Source organism: Poecilia formosa, unplaced genomic scaffold (genome assembly GCF_000485575.1).
Source record: "Poecilia formosa unplaced genomic scaffold, Poecilia_formosa-5.1.2 Scaffold2, whole genome shotgun sequence".
In the NCBI taxonomy this organism is placed as follows: Eukaryota; Metazoa; Chordata; class Actinopteri; order Cyprinodontiformes; family Poeciliidae; genus Poecilia; species Poecilia formosa.
Window position 1 is genome coordinate 3,827,783 of NW_006799941.1, and position 21,234 is coordinate 3,849,016.

General features: G+C 38.0%; 1 protein-coding gene across 8 annotated transcripts in view; it reads left to right on the forward strand.

Moving 5' to 3' along the window:
• Positions 1-21,234, forward strand: part of kaznb (kazrin, periplakin interacting protein b) — a 165,425-nt gene that overhangs the window by 133,921 nt on the left and 10,270 nt on the right. For 3 of the 8 annotated variants that reach the window (XM_016670711.1, XM_016670709.1, XM_007550137.2), the window contains 8 exons: positions 8,968-9,159; positions 12,507-12,643; positions 13,606-13,776; positions 15,574-15,754; positions 15,929-16,062; positions 16,973-17,096; positions 19,830-19,843; positions 19,924-20,071. In XM_016670711.1, the coding sequence (XP_016526197.1) occupies positions 8,968-9,159; positions 12,507-12,643; positions 13,606-13,776; positions 15,574-15,754; positions 15,929-16,062; positions 16,973-17,096; positions 19,830-19,843; positions 19,924-20,071 (1,101 nt within the window). Of the gene's footprint in view, positions 1-8,967; positions 9,160-12,506; positions 12,644-13,605; positions 13,777-15,573; positions 15,755-15,928; positions 16,063-16,972; positions 19,729-19,829; positions 19,844-19,923; positions 20,072-21,234 lie in introns of those variants that run through there. The other 5 variants (XM_016670725.1, XM_016670714.1, XM_016670722.1 and 2 more) reach the window with 4 other exon arrangements.

The window sequence follows — 21,234 nt, forward strand, 5'->3', positions numbered from 1 at the left end:
TTTTGTTTTATATCTAATGTGTCAAGATATTTGCAGTAGGAAGAAAAACCTGGTAATATTTTCTCTTTGCAGTGACCTTCGGTGCACTGAGTGAAAATCAGACAGATGTTGCGTTTTTTTTTTTTTTTTTTCCCCAGGTGAACTTAAGCAATAAGGAATTTGGTAATCAAATCATTTAGCTCATCAGTAATTACAGAGAAAATGTCAACTCAATTTCCCTCAAGGAGGCTGACACTTTGAGCCATCAGTGCAGCGACACACCTAAGTGTGTGTTTAATTTTACGCTTAGCCTCTGAGCTGTTAAAATATGCATTTATGGCTTCATTCTAGGAAATAACTATTAAAAATGGAGGCAGAGAAGAATTTTTTTAACATTTCAGAGGAGCTGTTGTCAGGAAACTTTCTTGTACTTTGTTGTTTCTGTATCTCTCCTAAACACATGTCCAACTCTTTGTTATTTAGCAGTAAGCATAGCACTGATATAAATCCTACCTACATGTAAATATTTACTGCATAAAAAATTGTGTGGGAAAATTCGGCATTAAATGCCGGTGCTTTGATGTTCCTCTCAGTCAGTTTGATAGAAAGCTTCACCAGTTTCATGCTGGAGCTTTACCTCGATTACAAAACATCCCATCCGGTTTGCAGAGATAGCGCATCACAGGCATGTAGTTAGAAGAACAAAGCCACGTCTTACCGGCAAAAAAACCCAAAACAGCTTTGGCTGGTGTGGCGTTCACAACGTAGAGCAGTTTGATAGCATTGCCTGTGAACTGCATCGCTTCTCCTTATTCTCACAGTAGTTTGCTGGAGTTTTGGCCCATTTCTCCTGAAGAACTGGAGCAAGTGGGTCAGGTGGACGGGTCGCCTCACCTCACTGTGGAAAAGAATGAACCATCTGTTTGGGTTTTCATCTCTAAATATAAATATAGATGATTGCATGAAACACCTAGAAATGCCTTTTATTAATTTAACCGGGATAAAACTCATCCAGATCAAATATGTCTTTTACAAGAACAGAAACAAAATCTTACCAAGTATTTTTGGTCAAGCTTAGTTCACTTTAAATATGACAAAACTAACTTGTAAGTCAATTTTCAGCAAGTTGTAGGAGCTTGTTTTATGTAAACATTTAATATTTATGAAAAAGTGTGAGTTTAACTGACAGATTAATTCATGAATAACATGTTAAAATGTTTTAAGTGAAATAATCTGCTGATGTAACTTGTACTTTTTTACTAAATTACTAAATTAAAATCATTCCCGGTGTCTTCCTGAAAAGTTACTTGTAAGTTAGTTTTGTCTTATTTCAAATCTACTTGGTAAGATTTTGTGTTTTTGCAGTGCTGACAACAATACAGTTAATACATTTAGTAACCAAAATCTCTAGAGTTAAAAATCAACAACATTATTAAATAAAACCAGCTCTATTAAGGTCAATTTAAACAGAGACATATAGAGTTTATTTATGCTAACACGATTGTAAAACGCTTGAAGGAATAAAATGAGAGCAGCTTTTCAAATGAAGTTCATCCTGAAGCAGAATTAACTTAGAAATGCTCATTTTATCAGTTCAAACACCAAATATACTTTAACATGCAAAGTGGAAACCATTGTAGTGATCAATGTAGAGGCTAACATCTACTGCCTTCCTTATTTCTGATCTTGGGTGATCAGCCAATCAGCGCCAAGGAAAATAAATTCTGCTCTTTGATTGGCTGCTTTGCGAACACAAGCTAATAGGATGTCAGGTAGTATTAAAGTTATATATATTAGCTTCTAGAGCTGCTTTTGTAGATAGATAGATAGATAGATAGATAGATAGATAGATAGATAGATAGATAGTACAAATTGTACAAATCCTCAACAAAAAACTATTTTCCAATAATTTTCTGCAAATAATTTGTAGTTGCATATGAAAAGGTAAATCTGCAAATACTGAACTGCAAGTAGGTGGCGTTTTAGATACAGCTCTGGAAAAAACTAACAGCCCACTGCACTGAATCTCATTGAAAACCTCCTGTTTTTTCCACCAAATGTTGATTTCTGAACTATTCCTGAGTTAAAACATCAGTATTGTTGTTTCTGAATGAATATTTCTTGTTTTCTTTGCATTATTTGAGATCTGAAAGCGCTGCATCTTTTTTGTTATTTTTGACCATTTCTCATTTTCTTCAAATAAATACTAAATTTTTGCATGTAATTTCAGCGACATGTTATCAGTAGTTCATATAATAAAAGAACAATGTTCATTTTACTCAAACATAGATATAAAGAGTAAAATCAGAGAAACTGATCATTCTAAGTGGTCTCTTAGTTTTTTCCAGAGCTGTATGTTTACCTTAAATATATTTTGTTAGTATTTCTGTATTTTAGAAAGGATCAGTTCAAACATTCAGAAAGAGGAGATATGTAACTTTAGTTTTGTTAATAGATATTAAAATAGTAAATCTGCTCCTCTGCATAGAGTTGGTGTAATTTTCCGCCCTCTGTTTGCGCTCCATAAGTGCAGATGTAGTGCTCTGATATCAGAACGGGCTCCAGCCTGGTGAAGCAGAACGGTGGAGTCTGATCCTAATCAGACGTTGTTATTCACTGAATGAGGGAAAGTTTTAACTTGTGTCGCCTTATAAGCTCAGTTATTGTTTGTTTTTGTTTTCATATGGCATTAATGACTCCTGCACTGAGATGTTGTTAGTTTTCTTCGATGAAAGTCGAAGCTGTTTGACCAGAGAGATCAACGCTCCTGCAGGAGACACAGAACCCGTTTTTAACAGTTACACTTATTTTTTTCTGTCTGGGCAGTCAAATATGCAGTGGCAGTTGGGATGATCAATACCTGTTTTACAAGGAAGTGTTCACAATATCATCATTTGCTGTAATACTTAAAGGATGTTTTCATGCACTTCTAAAAGCTAAAAAGTGCTTTTCTAAGAACGGATGAGGTCAATTTGATCCGTTTTATTTGCTGCAAGGATAACACTCTGACATCATCAAAAGCTTTAAAAAAAAAGGGAAGGTTGAAAGTTTAGTTTTAAAGGCAGGTAAATGTTTTTCCTGAATATAGAGAGGTTCATAACATGAGAGAAAGCTTGATATTTTAAAAACTGTGATCTGGACACGTTTAACAGATCCCTGTCAATAGATACGTTACCTTCTGACAAGTCTGCAGTCCTGCGTTATGCGTTGCGTGTGACCTCATTATCCAGCTTCCAGTGCCTGTACCTACAAGCTCGGAGGAAAGAAACAGGCAGAACCAGCAGCTCTGGGTTGTACATGACAGGAATCAGTAGGGGGACTCTCCATAATTACACAGATTTGTAATTGTCAGTAAGTCCAAGACGGAAAAGTGACAGCAGCGTTCATCACAGCTCCTCAGGGCAAAACAGCAGTCTGCTGTCACTGCACAGGATTTAATCTGCTTTTTACATCCAGTTGTGGTTCAGTTCTCAAACCACGGACAGTTATACCGATGCTGTACGTAATAATGTGTGTTATTGACTGAAATGTGGCTTGGTTTGTGAAGAACGGAGTTTCTTTATTATTGGAAATCTGACATGAACATCAGGTTATGGAGTTCAGGCAAAAGAATAAAGCAAGAAACAAACTAATTCCCTAAATACTGAGGCAGAGATGGAAAATAAAACAAGGAGAGACGGAGCAGCTGTGGCTGAAGGAGGAAAACTGAGGGAGGAGACCAATCAACACCGAGGAGCTGAACTAAAGACGCAAATAGAAACGCTGATCAAAATCAGGATTCACAATAAAAAACAGCAGAAACTAAGAAACTGAACACTAATATGGCAACAACTTCCTGACAACAATTAACACAAATAAATGAGTTTAATATGGCAAGACATTTAGAATATAAATGAACAGGAAGATGATCAAAACCTAAATCCCCAAGGATCACAGCTGATTGTGTTTTTATGCACAGCTGAAGATTATCTTGTAATTTCTCCACTTTATGTTGGATTCAGAACAACAAACATCCTACAGCACATTTTCTTTCTTTTTTATGCATTTTAGTCCACAATGCTAAAACAAACCTGAGCTAGTTTAAACTGAAAATGTTGGAAATCGGTCAGGAAACTCCACATTGGTGCATCTTATAATCTGAGATTATTGTGGTGTTGGGAATATTTGAACAATGTTTTATGACAGATGTCTGTTTTTATTTAAAAGTGATCTACAATACTGCTTCCTTGAACATATTAGAAATTATCTGTGGTCTTTACAAAACATGTTCATGCACAATATCGTTCTTAGATAATGAGATTTTCTTTTGGTTTGTTCTGGGTATTTTTTTGGGGCTCTGTCACTTTAAATCCAAAGAAGATGACCGAAAGTGCTGGATATCTTTTTTGGGTTGCGAGGTGACGGGCTTGGCTTGGCTGGGGTTGCTAGGTAACGGCGTATTGTGACTTAACAATCGGGAGGTTTTTGAAACGGCTCATTTTCTAGACACCAAAAAACATTAACTTATTGCCAAAAACGTTTTTTTTTTTTATGGATTTTTAGCGCTCAGGTTGTTTTTAGAAGCAGTTCAGACAATGAGGAAGAATAAAAACATGTAAAACGTGAATTTTGCATTATAGGTCCTGTTTACAAATGTCAAATAGTGATTTTATCTCCTCTTATATGAACAAACCAGCTTAAATAAACCAAAGCAGAATTTATTTTTAGGCTGCCATCATCTGAAATGCATGACACTACATCTAAAATTGAAATTGCTTATTTTACATTTCTTTTTACATGTTTCTTCATAAATGTTTTTTTTTGTTTTTGTTGAAGTAGAGTAGCAGATTTCTAAGTCCTTACTTTGTGAACCAAACTGTCTCCAAAGTTACGAATGAAACGCCCTAAGAGACCCAGTTAAGGTCACGTTAGTTTTCACCCTCCAGTCAGCCATAAACTCATTTATAAAAATATGTTTTTTTATTTTGGTTTTGCTAATAAAAAGGAACAACTTTAAGCGTCTCATTCCAATATTCCAGCCCAGTGCACACGAGGCATCTTTGATCCTTCATGTATATAAATAGAACCACTTTAATCCCTCATAGCATTCACAGCAGACTAGTTCAGCTCTTTGACCACCAATCAACACTTTTCCAACTCTCACTTCACCTTCCCTGCTTTCTCTGAGCTCTAATCACGAGCTTACGGCCTCTATAAGCTCTCAGCTGTGTGTGTGTGTGTGTGTGTGTGTGTGTGTGTGTGTGTGTGTGTGTGTGCATCTCGCCAGGGCTGCAAAGCAAGAAGGAAAAAGGTTACCTGTTCCTGACCGGCCCTAATGAGAGGCTTAAATCTGGTGTTCATTGAATCCGCCGGCGCTCAGATGGAAGATGAGTGGCTGTCTCTTTTCATGCGGGAGACTCTGAGAGCTCCGCGGTCTCAGGGCGCCGCCACTCTGAGCTCGGATCAGCCAGCATGCTGCCTCTGCTGTTTACATGATCTGCCTCTGATCAAATAAGACCGCCAGCAGATGACGGCTCTTATCTTTGGGCCGCCTGCTGTCAGCATGCGACAAAGAAACCGCTCTGCGCTAAACAAAATGAGTTGTAAAGGCCGTGATCTGTTTTTCTGTTTTTATGATGATACGAGATTTATTTTGTGTTTTCTGGAATACAGAAAAATACAACGGATCTGTGTGAAACTACTTCACATGTTCCCAAACTTTAGCTTTATTGTTGAGCAAGGAGAGCTGACAGGCTCACAGTAAATTTGGTGGATGAATCTGAATAATGTGGCCACTCTGGGGGAGCTGTAGAGATTCACGGCTCAGGTGGGACAATCTGTTGTGTAGGCTGCAGATCTGACCTTAAGAGAAGAGTGAAAAGGTTGTGAAATTGTTTGAATCATTCAAAATAATTCACCTTGTGTATTTTTGTTTTGTTTTTGTGTGAATTCTCTTTCCTTTTGTTTATGCAACATATTGACTTATTAAACCCTGTTTCATATTAGATTATAGCCATAAAGGTTCATGTACTGGTTTTACTGCAAAAACACAAAATTTTACCAAGTATTTTTGTCTAGTTTCTAGGTCAGGGGTCACCGACTCCAGTCCTCAAGGGCTTAGATTCACCTCTGCTCCAAAATGTCTGAATTCCCTCACCAGCATTCATTCCTCTCTGCAATAGGCTGGAAACGAGCAGTTTATTTGATCCAGGTGTGTTTGAGCAGAGACACATCTAAAGGTTACAGGATGGTGGCCCTCGAGGACTGGAGTTGGTGACCCCTGGTTTAGTGCAAATATTTTAGTAAACTTGAAATAAGACAAAACTACCCTACAAGTAGCTTCTCAGCAAGATATAGGAGCTTGTTTTAGGTCAATAATCCTTTAATATTTATGAAAAAGTATTAATTTCTCTGGCAGATTATTTCATTCATAATGATGTTGAAACAAAATAATATATCTTGCTGAAATTTTACCTGTTAGTTTTGTTTCATTTCTTGTGCACTAAGATATTTCCAGTAAAAACTTGACCACAGACATCTTGGTAATATTTGGTGTTTTTGCAGTGAAACCAGCATTATACATTAACTTTTAATACTGTAGTCTAAAATAAATAATTCAATATGTTGCACAAACAAAAGAGAAAAAAAAAACACATGGTGAATTATTTTGGACGATTCAAACAATGTGATTTTATTTTTAAGTGCACTCAGATATTTGCACTCAGTATTTTACCAAAACCTTCTTGGTAAGCCTTTGTGTTTTTGCAGTGTGTGGGTTTAGCTGAAAGTCATAGATAACAGTGGATAAACATCGTGAAATTTACGCTTTCGGCTCCCAAACTTGAGCCAACACTGATGAAACGGTGAGAGAACGAAGCCTCTTTGAAATGACAAAAAGACGATCCTCACCGTTTTTTATTTTGCTCTCTCGTTTGATCTTTAATGGCCAGGGCGACAGATTCCAAAATTACACGGAGGGCTAAAACCGCCTCCAAAACGTCCCGAGTGATCAAAGGTGTTGCCGGCTCGGCCCGAGGCGAAGGCATGCCTGAGCCCTGCAGCTAAACAGAGGAATAAGTGGATCAGAACCAGGAGAAGGACGTGAAAGATTGTTCTTTCTGGGATGTAACTCTTTTAGCTGCAGTCTGGTGGGCTCTCCACACTGACAGAGAGCGATGGACTGTCCCTGCACCTCTTATCAGAGCTGCTGCAGCGTCTGGTGCAGAGACCTTCTCTCATTTTCACATGCACACTTTTGCATTTCTGCTTCCTCAGTGATCAGCTCCATGCGGCTCTCTATTGAGGTTTCCACTCTTGTTTCTGCTAAATTTCCTCTAATTTGATCAAATATGACAAACGGCGACGCTGTGTTGTACTCACTGCATGCGAGCAGTTCATTGTGCGTTGTTTAAGGTTCATAAATCTCCATTCTTTAGATCCCATTAATCTCTCAGATGATGTTTTCCGGATTGCACATGTGTTCAGTCACATTTCCAGAATTCCTGAATTCATCATTTCAGGTTTTTCCTCCAAAAGCTGAATGTTTTGGTTGACTGCCTTTTTTCATTTTTCTTTCCCCTTATAAAAAGCGAGCATTCTCCTGGAACAGACCTTCCACCTCCCGTTCCCAATATAAATCATTATGACACTGTTGCTGGTATGGGTTTCCTTTATTGGACGTTTTTTTCTTCGTTTCTGTGCTCTGGCTGCACGAGCTTGTCAGCCTGCACCAGCGGATGAGATCACTCTTTATTCCAGAGTGTCGTCTCCTTAGTTTCCTGCCCCTGATTGCTTGCCGGTGTTTTCCCTTGCTGATTGGGAGGCATAGCACACAAGACAGGCAGAAAACGCAGCATGAAGCAGTGACATACTGCGAAAACACAAAACATTAACAACTATTTCTGGTCCAGTTTCTACTGGAAATATCTTAGTTTTGTCTTACTTTAAGTGAACCAACTTACAAGTAACGTTTCAGCAAGATGCAGGAGCTTCTTCTCAGTTAATGATCCCTTAATAATCATTAAAATGTTCCAGTTTCATTATTTCACTTATGATGACATTTTCTCATACCAATCAATCAATCAAGTTTATTTGTGTAGCACATTTCAGCTGCAAGGCAGTTCAAAGTACTTTACAGAATAAAAACACCAGTCAACAACTGAACAGACATCACCAAAATCATCAACTATGTTGATCGATGTTTCATTTATTATAATTCAAAAGCAACTCTAAAATTTTTGGAAGTTTGTTCCAGATTTGTGGCGCATAGAAGCTGAATGCTGCTTCTGTTTCATCATAAGTGAAACAATCTGTCAATGGAACCGGTTCTTTTTTTTATTACTATAAGAAATAATTTATTTAAAACAAGCTTCTGTTTCTTTCTGAAAAGTTACTTTTATGTTGGTTTTGTCATATTTCCGGTGAGCTCAGATGTTTGCATTAGCAGCTGGACCAAAAACACTTGGTAAGATTCTGTGTTTTTTGCAGTGATGCTGTTATTTCACTGCCATCCATCAGCAGGTTCAGCCTTGGATCCGTTTTGTGATTTACGTTTTTGAAAGATTGAGTAACTCGGCCCAGATCTCCTTCATTTTGGGAGATTGGTGATCAGCCGATTCTTACATGTGAAGCCGATCTTATCAACCTGGGGAAAGAGCTAGAAATCAACCACTGTCCTCTTCTGCTCTCTGGTTAGAGAGGTTTGACCTGCAGACCACCAGGTGTTTTCAGGTAACAATAGTCACCCCCTGTTACCATCTCAGCGACTTTCTTTCTGTATTTAGCAACATTTCTGGTTAAAAAAAAAAAACTTGGTCTTGACCAAAATTTGAATCGGCAGCAGGTCATGGCTTTTAAAGATGAGAAATATCGTCCAGAAAACTTAAGTCGGTGCACCCTTATCGAGCACTTATTTTGGTTTTAATAAGCTTTTTTTAAAATCTATACCAGATTTTCTTGGTATTCTACTTTTGTCCTGTTTTTTGAATCCCTGCTCGTTTTGCCCCTCAGCGCTGCTGCGAGAGGAGGTGGTCCAGCTTCAGGAGGAGGTCCACCTGCTGAGGCAAATGAAGGACATGTTGAGCAAAGACCTGGAGGAGACGCAGGGCGGCTGCTCCGCCAACCTGCTGTCTGCCACCGAGCTCCGGGCCCAGCTGGGTGACAGGGAGCAGGAGCTGGACCGCGCCAAGGAGGCCTTACAAGGTCAGGAGAGTCGCCTCTTCCAACGCTCCTTTTGTTTCCAGCAAACACAGCTGGGCTTCAAAACAAACAGCTCCTCAGGAAAGGAGAGTCAGAATAACTGAGGCAGTTTACGGGGAATTTGTTCACTAACGTTTGCTAGAGGATAAACTGCAACATTATTGTCGTTTTCAGACCATCTTCAAGGAATATAGTATAATAATAATAATGTAGGTTCACCCTCTGAAAGAGCAATAAACTTTAAAGAACCTGAAAGAACTGGAAGACATTTTAAATATCTAAAATAAATCATGGCAACCAATAACTATGAACAAGACAGGGATAAAAATCAGACAAAATCATAACCAAGATAAAATGGATTATAAAGTCTCTGTTACCAAAGACGCTCTTCAGAAATATTAATAATCAGAATAGAAATTATTAGCTCATGTTAATTTATCATGTTGCTTTTTGCGACAGCCTTACCTAAAACTCTTCGAGTTAATTGTGGTTCAGGTGAATACCTTGAACGTTTTTCTGCTTCAAAGTTTTTATTTGACCGTTTTTCTGCTTCAAAGTTTTTATTTGACCGTTTCTCTTTTAGAGGCTCGTTGTTACGCAGACGTGCAACTACAATTATTTTTAATCAACAGGAATTGTTTGGTGGATTTTTTTAATCTACACAGGATGAACAAGATGAAACTCACACTCTCAAATACATACAAGTCAGTTCAAAGGGCAAATATTAAACTGAAATGTGTGGAAACCAGTTAATTTAAGGATGAGTTAATCCAAAATGACCTAAAATAGGAAACCGTTGGTCTAATTTAATCAGTGTGGGAAATCAACATCTGGTCTGTTAATATGAGGCTTCAGTAAAGTGGAAACCTGTACTGAAGGTTACTCCTTTTTAAAACATCCCTGAAGTTGTGTTAAACGTCACGGTTTAATGCCTCATTATAATCATAAATAATAAGACAGTATTGTGTTATTATACTTTAACCCAACCAAACAATGTTCTTATATTTTAATGTCTTCTTCATTTTGTAGTTTTACTTTCAGAACAGAAACCAATACCAGTGCTGTTGTTTTAAAGTCATCCATGTTTCTTTCACTTCATTGACCTTTGACACGCCTCATTAGGAACAAATGTAAATTACTGTCTGAATAACATCAAGAGTCTCTCGTGTGACTCTAGTTCTGTTCAGTTTCTCTATGCGACATCAGTTCACAACAAAAGTCATCAAATATGAACTTAATTGGATCAGAACTGGTTCTGAGAGGTGGGTGTTGTCCTTGATGAGCAGCCAGCTGGATTTTACCAACATGAATCGTTTTTATTCATATCGGTGAGATCACTGGATCCTTTCCTTCTTATTCTTCCCTGCACTGCAAAAACAACAAATATATTTTAGTCTAGTTTCTACTGCAAATATCTTATTTCACTTGAATTAACACAAAACTAACTTACAAGTAACTTATCAACAAAACACAGACAATTGTTTTAAGTAATTAATCCCTTAATATCTATGAAAAAGTTCCAGTTACATTGGCAGATAAATTTACATATAACAAGACAATTTTCCCATCTTATAAGTGGAATAATCTGCAAATATATATACAGCTCTGGAAAAAAAACTCAGTTTCTCTGATTTTACTCTTTATAGGTCAATATTTGAGTAAAATGAACATTGTTCTTTTATTCTATGAACCACTGACAACATGTCTCTGAAAAGCCAAGCAAAAATTTAATATTTATTTAAATGAGAAATGGTCAAAATAACGAAAACGATGCAGAGCTTTCAGACCTCAAATAATGTAAGGAAAACAAGTTTATAATCATTTAGAAACAACAATACTAATGTTTTAACTCAATAATAATAATGAGGTTAATAATTTTTTTCCAGAGCTGGACTTTTTTTTCATCAATATCAGTGAATTATTTACTTAAAACAAGCTTCTATATCTTGCTGTTACTTTTATGTGAGTTTTGTCTTAATTCAAGTACAATAAGAAATTTGAAACTAGACTAAAAATGTGTAAGTGTGTTGCTGTTCACAAAGAAGAGAAACAACAAAAATGAGACGTTTGTGCTGGACGAGAGGAATTAAAATGAAAGTGGCTGACAGGAGCTGGGATTATCGGTGGTTTCCCTGGTTTCCTGTTCAGACTTCAGCAGGTGCTGAGCTGGAAAACCGGTAACCGTCACCGACTCCCGCAGAAAAGGTTCCCGGTGGTTCCGCGGTAACCGCGCGGTGATCTCTGGCAGCAGGCATGCAGCCGGAGTCACACGGCTCAGGAATGAGCAGCGGCTCGCTCCTCCTCAGGAAGACACGGCCCACCTGTTGCTGCTGCCGAGCTGCTTCGCCTCGGTGAGGATCTGGGAAGAGACGATCAGATGTTTTCCGTCTTGTTGGGAATGAGTCTCGACACGCTTTCTGAAGATGCTGTCTCCGATGAATCGAAGCGTCCGGCTGTGCCTCTTGTTTTTTTGTCGATTACCTGCGTCTTCTGGCGGACTTGAAATGAAAAGAATAAAATAAAATAGAAGAAGTAGATTTTCATTAACAGAAGACGCAGCGCCACCCAGTGGCTTCCAGCTGCAGTTACACATCTTTATGTATGTCAGTCAAAAAGTAAAAACAGTAATAAACCTAATTATCATGTAAAATGACTTTTAATTTTATGTAATTTGCTCAAAAAGGAGCAGGTAGAAGATTAAACTCAAACATTTAAATCTCACCTTACCAGATAAACTTAAATTATCCCCACATTGAATGACACTTAAACCTCACTTTTACACATTTATGCTTATTTTTTATTTAACTTTTTTTTTTTTTTTACAAATAAACAATAATTTTATATAAAAAAATCTAACTTTTTTTTTTAATTGTTTATATTTTTAAATGTAAATATAAACATAATTTTTATATCTTCTATATCTTGCTGGAAAGAAGATATAAAATAAATATTTTTTATTTTTTTTTATAAAAATGAATACAAAAACATTTTTTTTTTTATTTAATTATAAATTTATAAAAAATATTTATACATTTTTATACCAAGAACATTTTTGGTCTTTGAAACAACCATCCTATACAACATATTTCCCAATAAGCTCCTTTTTGAACAGTTTTTTTTATTTATATTTGTATTTTGTTTAAGCTCATAATTTATCTCACACACTGATGTCTAAAAACTTTTTTTGTTTTGTCTAATACATTGTTGTTTTTTATTTCCATCTCCTCTTAGATTATAACCCTCTGTCCCATTCTCTGTCCGTCTCTAAGCATTTGTTGAGTCTTTTGCTCAGTGTTGTGTTGCTCTGACTGTAAAGCTGTTGTGAGCGTCTCTCTGTGTTTGTGCTGCAGCCATGAAAGCGGACAGGAAGCGGCTAAAAGTGGAAAAATCGGAGCTGGTGAATCAGATGCAGCAGCTGTACACGACACTGGAGAGCAGAGAGGAGCAGCTGAGGGAGTTCATACGAAACTACGACCAGCACAGAAAGGTAACAGCAGCCTGGTGTTCTGAAGTTTACAAAACGTATTTACCGTATTTTTCGGACTGTAAGCCTCTACTTTTTCCCCCACACTTTGAACCATGCGGCTTATAGCCCGGTGCGGCTTTTCTGTGGATTTTTCTTCGACCACCAGGGGGCTCTTTAGCAAGAAGTGAATCATTGGAAGTCAAAATTGGAAATCAGAGAAGAAAGTGCTGATTTTCATTTAGAACAAGCACATGCTATTAGCAGGCACGGCTGAGAAATGTTTTCAAACTCATATGATGCAGCTTTTAAGTTGCATCGATAGCCGCTGCACGTAAACTCGGCGTGAACGAATCCATGGTTCAGCGTTGGAGACGCAGGGCTTAATGGCAGATTTGTTAGTAGCCCCCTGCTGCGTCATTGTGGAAAACCGAGAGCGGTGGAGATGCCAGCGGCTTACAGCCCGGTGCGGCTTATATATATGTACGTTTCCAGTTTGTTTGGTTTTTTTTATTATTTGTAGGTGCGGCTTATAGTGAGGCCCGCTCTATAATCTGGAAAGTATGGCAACTCACTTTAACTTTCCCACATTTTATCCACAAACTTTGGTGATTTTATTTGACAGACCAACAGAAATATTTGTGCAAAAGTGTTCAAAATTCGGAAGATGATCCCTGAATATCATAAATAATCTGTGACAGAGTGTAACATGTTATTAGTGAAATAATCTGCCAGAAGAACTAGCACTTTTCAGTAAATATTGAGGAATTATTTAGTTAACGCAAGTTCTGTACTTTGGTGAAAAGTTACTTGTAAATTAGTTTTCTCAACGGTACTAAGACATTTGCACTAGAAACCAGCTTAAAACACTTGGTAATATTTTGTGTTTTTACAGTGTGCAGCAGCTTTACTGCATTTGTAGCTCCTGCGATTAACTGAAGCAGCTCCGTCGTTAATCAGCGACTGCTCTGCGTGTGTCTCTGCAGGAGAGCGAGGATGCGGTGAAAGTCCTGGCGAAGGAGAAGGATGTTCTGGAGCGGGAGAAATGGGACCTGAGGAGGCAAACCAAAGAATCCACGGAGCAGGCCAACATGCTGCGCTCTCAGATAGACATGAAGGAGAACAGGATTAAGGAGCTGGAGGCCGAGCTCACCATGGTGAGTCATCGTGAACATTAGCAGAGAAAACACGCCGTCAGTGAAAGATTCTGTCAGAATCCGTGAGATGTGAAAGTGGCAGCGGGATGGGTTCTGTGGAGAACTTCCTCTGGTTAGCAGGAGGATGTGTGTGTGTTTGTTCTGCGGCGTGTCGGCTCCTTCGAGGTTCAGCTGCCACTCTGTGAGCCATTAATCTCTCCTCCCGTCGCGAGTCGCAGCCGCCCACAGACCCTCACATCAAGCTGCAGTGCAGATCTGATTTGTTGGCACATCGCCTCCGAATCCGTAGCTAAATATCATTCCGTCGACTCTCATTTCCTTCTCCCCCTCTGCTAGGTGCCACTGAGCGTTTTCGAAGATGGAAACGTTTAGAAAAAGCATGACGCCATACTTTTTTGTTGTTTTTGCATTTCATTTGATTCTTTAGCTGATTTTTATTTCATTTTCAGGACTGAACCTGATCGTCTGCAGAGAAAATACCGTAGGTCACTGACCTGTGAAACATTCAGTCAATAAAAGTGTTCAGACTTCACGAGATTAACCAGTTTTGACTTCAAATCATAAATAACTTGGTAAATAAATAATCTGACAAAATGTAACAACGAGGTGGTTTACAAAGAATTATTACCTGAATATTTAGAGCTGATCAGAAAAATGTATCACTTTTCTCCGTTGTTATCAAGCTTGACGTTTCCACTGATTATTAACGCCACGCAACAAAAATAAAAAAAATTAAATATGAGATTAAAGTAATAAAATGAGGAGAATAAAGTCATATGAGAATAAAGTCTTTATATTACAACTTTATTCTCCTAATATTATGACTTTAATCTTGTAATTTTGTTTTCTCTTTTTTTTCTTAGTATGGTTTGTTGTATGAAGTAAACTTAAATGGTTAAATTAAATTAGTAAAAAATAAAACAGCTCTTATCCTTTTATTTATAGGTTTTATTCTTGTATTCAGTTCCTTGCAAACATGTAAATTCCCCTCATACTTTTTTATATTTCGCTGTGTTACAACAAACCTAAAACTCCTGATTTTATATCACAGATCAACCGAAGTTGTCAATTAATTTAAATAGTGAGAAGTAGAAGCAACATGGTTTATTTTACAGATAAAAATCTAAAGAACAGCGTGATGACCTTTAATATTCAGCCTAATTTACTTTGATGCTTCTCAATAGGAAGACAAGTTACACTGCAAAAACACAAAACCTCACTAAGTATTTTTTGTTTCTACTCCAGTCATCTTAATACACTTGAAATAAGACAAAACTAACTTACAGGAAACTTTTCACTCAAACATGAAGCTTGTTCCAGGTCAGTAATTCTTTAATATTTTTGAAAAATTCAGGATTCACCGTCAGATTATTTCACTTGTAATATGGGAAAAATGTCTCGTTAAAAGTAAAATAATCTGCCAAAGGAAGCGGTACTTTTTCATCAATATTAGGGAATTATTGACCTAAAACAAGCTTCAGGGTCTTGCTGAAGAAATATCTATAAGTTAGTTGTGTCTTATTTTAAATCTCTTAATATAATTTCAATAGAAAATAAGATTTTGTGTTGTTGTAGACCTAAGTGAGGAAGGTTACTCCAACCTGATTGATCTTTAAACTGAAATAAACGACGACAGTTTTCTTTCCTAATTCCTAAATGTCTGATCAATATTCCTGAGACAATATTGATTATTCCCGACGCTAAAACTAATCATTTTAGAGTTTGTGGGTTTAAAATCTGAAAGGAAAACTAAATAAAAATAAATAGTTGTGATGTTTGTGTGTCTTGTTTTTCCAGGCCAAGCAGTCTCTGGCCACGCTGACGAAAGACGTCCCCAAGCGTCACTCGCTGGTGGTGCAGCCGGAGCCGCTGGTGAACGGGAGCCAGGAGTGGGTGATGCAGGCCGACCTGCCGCTCACCGCCGCCATCCGGCAGAGCCAGCAGACGCTCTACCACGGACACAACGCTGACCGGCAGGGTAAGCGCCGCGCCGCCCTGCAGCGCAGCGCCGCCCTGCAGCGCCGCCGTCTTGCTTGGTGTTTCCGTCAGTCAGTGAACTAACAGAGGGCTTTCTGGAGGTTTCCTGAACTAACTGTGGGGAATTTCCAATGTGTGTGTGTGTGGATGTGTGTGTGTGTGTGTGGATGTGTAGCTGTGGTCAGGATCAGCCCCTGCCACACTCGCCAGCCGTCTGTGATCTCTGACGCCTCAGCAGCTGATGGGGACCGCTCGTCCACGCCCAGCGACATCAACTCGCCTCGTCATCGGACGCACTCCCTCTGTAACGTAAGAAATGGCCCAGTAGCCCCAGAAACCCCAGTAACCCCAGCAACCCCAGCAACCCCAGTAACCGCACCTCCGAGGTTTCCTCTCTGCTCTTCCTTTTCTTTGGTTTGTCTTTCTCCGTCCTCTCGGCTTGGTGGCTTCAGTCTGTCTGCTCAATAAGTGGTAATTCAGTTATTTTAAAGAAATACTTAGATTTCCAAGCTCTTTGAATTATTCCTGTTCACGTTTTTGCATCAATCAAAAAAAGTTATGATTTTATAATATGCTGTAAATAACGTTTCTTTTAATGTTTCTTTTAAGACCTTAAGAGAAACGTTACAGACTTTTTGTAACATTATTTTTTATCCAAAGCATCAGTGAAAACCTGAGTAAGTAAACGGATAAGTTTACCGATAATAATATAATTTAATCAAAGCGAAAGGCTTTTGAAGATTTTGCACATTTTTATATTTCCATTGGGTCTCAGTTTCAATGAAACTGAATTAAAACAATTCTGTCAAGAAGAGCGGGTTGAAGATTTCCCACCATGATCTAAAACCTGATGCCACATTAATTAATCCAATGATGTCGTCAAATTGTTAGAGTAATGAATTGTTCAACTGCAACGCCTGAATAAGACGCCGACGTCTCCTCTGATAGATGATGTTCTCATATGACTGTTTACATCCGCCTCTGTCATGATTTTTAATGACTTAATGGGTGTAATAACGCATGATTTCAATTTAATTTCTTATTTAATGGAAACAATTGCAAAATTTAGGTTTTTTCGACATTAGATGACAAACCCAGAACCAGTCTGTTACCTGGATCCATGAACGAAAACAAAAACATTCACATCAAACTTACTTTAGTAGATGCTGGATGGTTTGTGTTTGTGGGTTTCACTGCATGTCTCCTGTCTCTGTCTCAGTCCATGGAAGACCTAGAAGACCAGAAGCGTAAGAAGAAGAAGGACAAGATGACTCTGGGATCTCTGTCACGGGTTTTCACCCGAGGAAAGCAGCGCAAGTCACTGGACCCCGGCTTGTTTGATGGTACAGCCACCCCTGATTATTACATAGAGGAGGATGCCGACTGGTGAAGCTGAATGAGCGTGTGTGTGGGTGTGTGCGTGTGTGTGTGTGTGTGTGTGTGTGTTACATGTGGACACCCCCATGTTTTAACTGTGTGTGTCTGGAGGAAGGAGATGGATGGATTGTGATGAAAACAGAGACTGCTGTCGCCGTAAATGTACAGTACACACCCCAAGAAAAATGTATGATTGTAAATTAAATGTATATATTTATAGTTGTACATGTATGCATATGTATATATGTTTACATGCATATAAATATATATACAGGGTTATTACAATGCGTAGACATGTTTATGCTGTATTATCTTCTAAATGTCTTCATGTTTTATGTTTTTTTATATAAATAGACTTGAAGGACTGCTGTTTATATGTACATATAGGAGCTATTGTGAAAAATAGTGTTTAAATGTTAATGTTATCTGGGTTTTGTTACTCTATAGTTGCTTTCATCATGGTTTGCAGCATTTATTTCTCTTTTTTTTGCCAGTTTTTAAACCTTTTTCCTGCAACACATCAGGAAGCATTAGAAGAAAGCTTTGGGAGTTTATGTTGATCTGCTTCGTGTTCATTCATATTACACTGTGTGCAGCAGGGAGGGGTTTGAAGATCTCCTGCATTTTATACTGAAAACGATTAGGGATGTCCCGATCGATCATTTCAGGTTCAATATTTCTCAATACCGAGTCAAACTTGGAAGTGACCCAACAACCTGTCTCTGTTGCTGCCGTTCCTCTACCGCTGTGAGATGAGAAACCCAAGTCAACTAGATGAAATTTGAGAACATTTCAAAATCTAAAGTTTCTGAACTCGGGCGTCAAAGCAGAAAACAGCTCAGCCCTGAACTGTGAAAAGACTCATAGTATTTATAGCTTTATTTTGTCACTTAATTCCAGACTAAAACCAATGAGAACCAGTCCCATACAAGTAATTTTTTTCTGAAAAACACCAGTAATACAGAGCCCCTCTCATCATGAGCGTGTAAAATATGTCAGTTCTTCACTGTTTTAGCATGAAGTAATGGTATTTCCCATTTCTGACCATTTTCACTAAAACTACTGCTTCAATGAATACAAGTTTTTCCAAGTACCACCATCTTGACAGATTGAAGAACAGTATCAGAGCTGGACTTTTACTCTTCTGGTTTGTTTTGCTTTGCTATTAAAAACCCCCAAAATAACAGAAACATTGTTAGTGGTTGATTAGTTAAAGGAAATCTCTACATTTAAAATTACAAATATTAACAAAAAGATTCCTAGAAGCTGGAAAATTCGTAGCCTTGACCTGAAAATCAAACATGGCTTCTTTGCATTTAAATCCTAGTGATTGGTCCAAACTGAAAAACTGTTTATCTCTTTAAGTCTTTAATTAATGCAGGGTAATTAGGTTAGACACATGCCAGTCAAGGGAGTAACTAAAACCAGCGAGTAGCAAAGTACTGAAAATAGTCTTTCTCTTCTGATTATCTTCTGTTTCGACCGTTTGACCGAAAGTGTCGGCGACGACCCAGTTTTACAAGCTAAATTTGCTGTACCGTAATTCCACGACGCTTTACGCAATCTGAAAAATTTCAACGGTTTCTGAAAAGGGAGACGTTGCGCTTTCCAGCCAATATTGGGTTATTACGGTAATTTCGCTCCCGCCGTAGCAAGGAGCATGTGACGAGACACTCTCTTAATAGACGGTAAATTGCGAAAACAACCTGGTTGATATTGAAAGTTCTAGTTGTTAGGGAGAAATGGACAGTATATATTTACTCACAGGACATTTAAATTACTGCGTACAATTAAAATAGGCAAAGGTATCCAGGCGTAGAGTTGGAACTTGGGCTCCAAAGGCTAAACTGTGTATGTAGCTGCGGCGACCAGAGAACGAGATCAGCCATTATTCAGACCGATCCGGAGCCCGGACTGGATCAGATCGGAACATCCCTAAGCGTTATGAAAACCACTGGCAGACCAGCAGCCTTTTTATGGAAAGCACAACTTCAGTGAGTTAAAAACACAAATACAGCGCTAGCTTTCCAAACCATGCGCAAAAAGTGCCAAAAGTTTAAGCCTCATCAGCTTTAGCTTAGTCATAGCAGCAGCCATGTAACTCTGTTAATGTCTCGACTCATTTCCAGCTAACATGTGCCAATCTGAGACAAAGGAATGTGCTTTAAATACATGCATGGTCCCTCCGTGTTGCTTTGATTAGATATCTGTTCATTTCCTGTCAAGTAACATGAAAACATCCCTTCTGTGTTACTTTTCCCGTTTTTATACCAAACCTTGCATTACCAATGCCTGCACCCTGACTTTACTAAGAATGTTCCTATTTTTGTTTTATTTTTTTGTTCACACCCTCCTCAATTCCTGCAAATGTGGCTCTAATAAACCTGTTAAAAAGCTTTGTAAATTAGGATAACAATACATGCGCAAAAGATGAAATCTATTGAAGTATTTTATTTAAAGAGTAAAGAAAAGATAAACAGAGTTAATTCCTGATATTTATCTGCCTGCAGCTGTTGCAGTCAAATGTTGAGGAGGTTTCCAAGTGAATTATAACTGAAATGAAAATCCTATTTTAAAAATAAAACCAGAAAGTGAACACGTTGTGGCCGTTGTTCTGTTCCATGAGTAATCCTGTTCCTGTGTCTCAGTCTAACGTGTGTGTGTCTCCTCCCGCTCCTCCTGCCATTCCCTAATGGCAGCTCCTCCTAAACCAGTGAGTAACTCCTCATCTGTGATTACCAGCTGTCTGTTTCTGCACCTCGGGGATTATTCATATCGCTCATGTCCATTCAGAAAAACACAAGTTTGTGTCGCTGTGCGTTGAGGAGAAAAGAAGGGAAGAAAGAGAGGGAAGGAGTTTGCAGTGAGGCTGGGATTTGCATGCAGCCCTTTGTGTCAGCATGTGGAGACGAATCTCCCTGGATTCGTCGGTTCACAACAAGTCAGTGTTTTTAGTCTTTCTCAAAGGCGGTTAATGGGCAGAAGCATGAGGTTTTATGAATGATCCCTGTGTCTGTAATACATTTTCCTAATGGTAGTAAGTCTTGTCACATTAATCAGATAGTTAATAATAATAATTAACACTTATCTTTACAGTCAGCTGTGAATCTCAAAGCAAATTTGACAAATCTAGATGCAACTTGACATGTTCAGAGAGACTATTCTCAGTTTTTTTTAATTAAACAATGTTTGATCATTTCAGTTTATTCAAAAACAACAAAAAACAGAATACATTAACACAAATATTGTAGCACCATCTGGTGGATTTATGGTGTAATCTTTGTATTTAACAAAAACATAAACAGTTTAGCTACGATTGCAGATGCATCTCACTAAATCAAACTATATAAATGTATTTTGTGCTTAAATAATTCAAATTAAAAAATACTTTATTAGAATTTTCCAAAGAAAAATTAAATGTTCTTGTAACTCAGTAATTAAAATTCTTCAGTTATTGTAGATGGTGATGGCTGTTGGCTGTAACAATCTCCTGTAGCAGTCTGTATCACTGTGAATTTGAAGAAGTCTCTGTCCAAAGACTTCAGTAATTCAATTTAAAAAAGCAAAATAATTACATTACAAATTAAATCTCACATAATTGGAATACTACATATGAAAACGACAAGGAATCTAGTGAGGAAATGTCCAGGAGGAAAAGTCACTAAAGGTCATCACTGACTGTTTGGACTGTTTCCCATCACATACACAGTATTGATGTGACGTCACACTTCAGGGAGCTTTGTAGCTGACAGCCATCTTGGTAGATTCTGTAACTAACTGGCATGACAGTTACTATGTAGTTGCTATGACAACAATAATCAAGCCATGAGTTTAGCACTAGCTCTCTTCTTGTTCCTGTCAAACTTATAAACAATATAAGCATATTACAAGTATTATTCAGTCACAATTTTTGAGTACTCTACCCACATCTGTGTAACAAGATACATTTACTGTAGTAGTACTTATTACAGAACTAGCAAAATTGGCTTGGCTAATGTAGCTTTTATCTGCAAGCAAAGACAAACATGGCCTACATGTTAGTGTACTTACTTTGCCAGTGACCAGAACCGTGTCGTTCACATGAAGAGTTCAAACGTCCTCTAC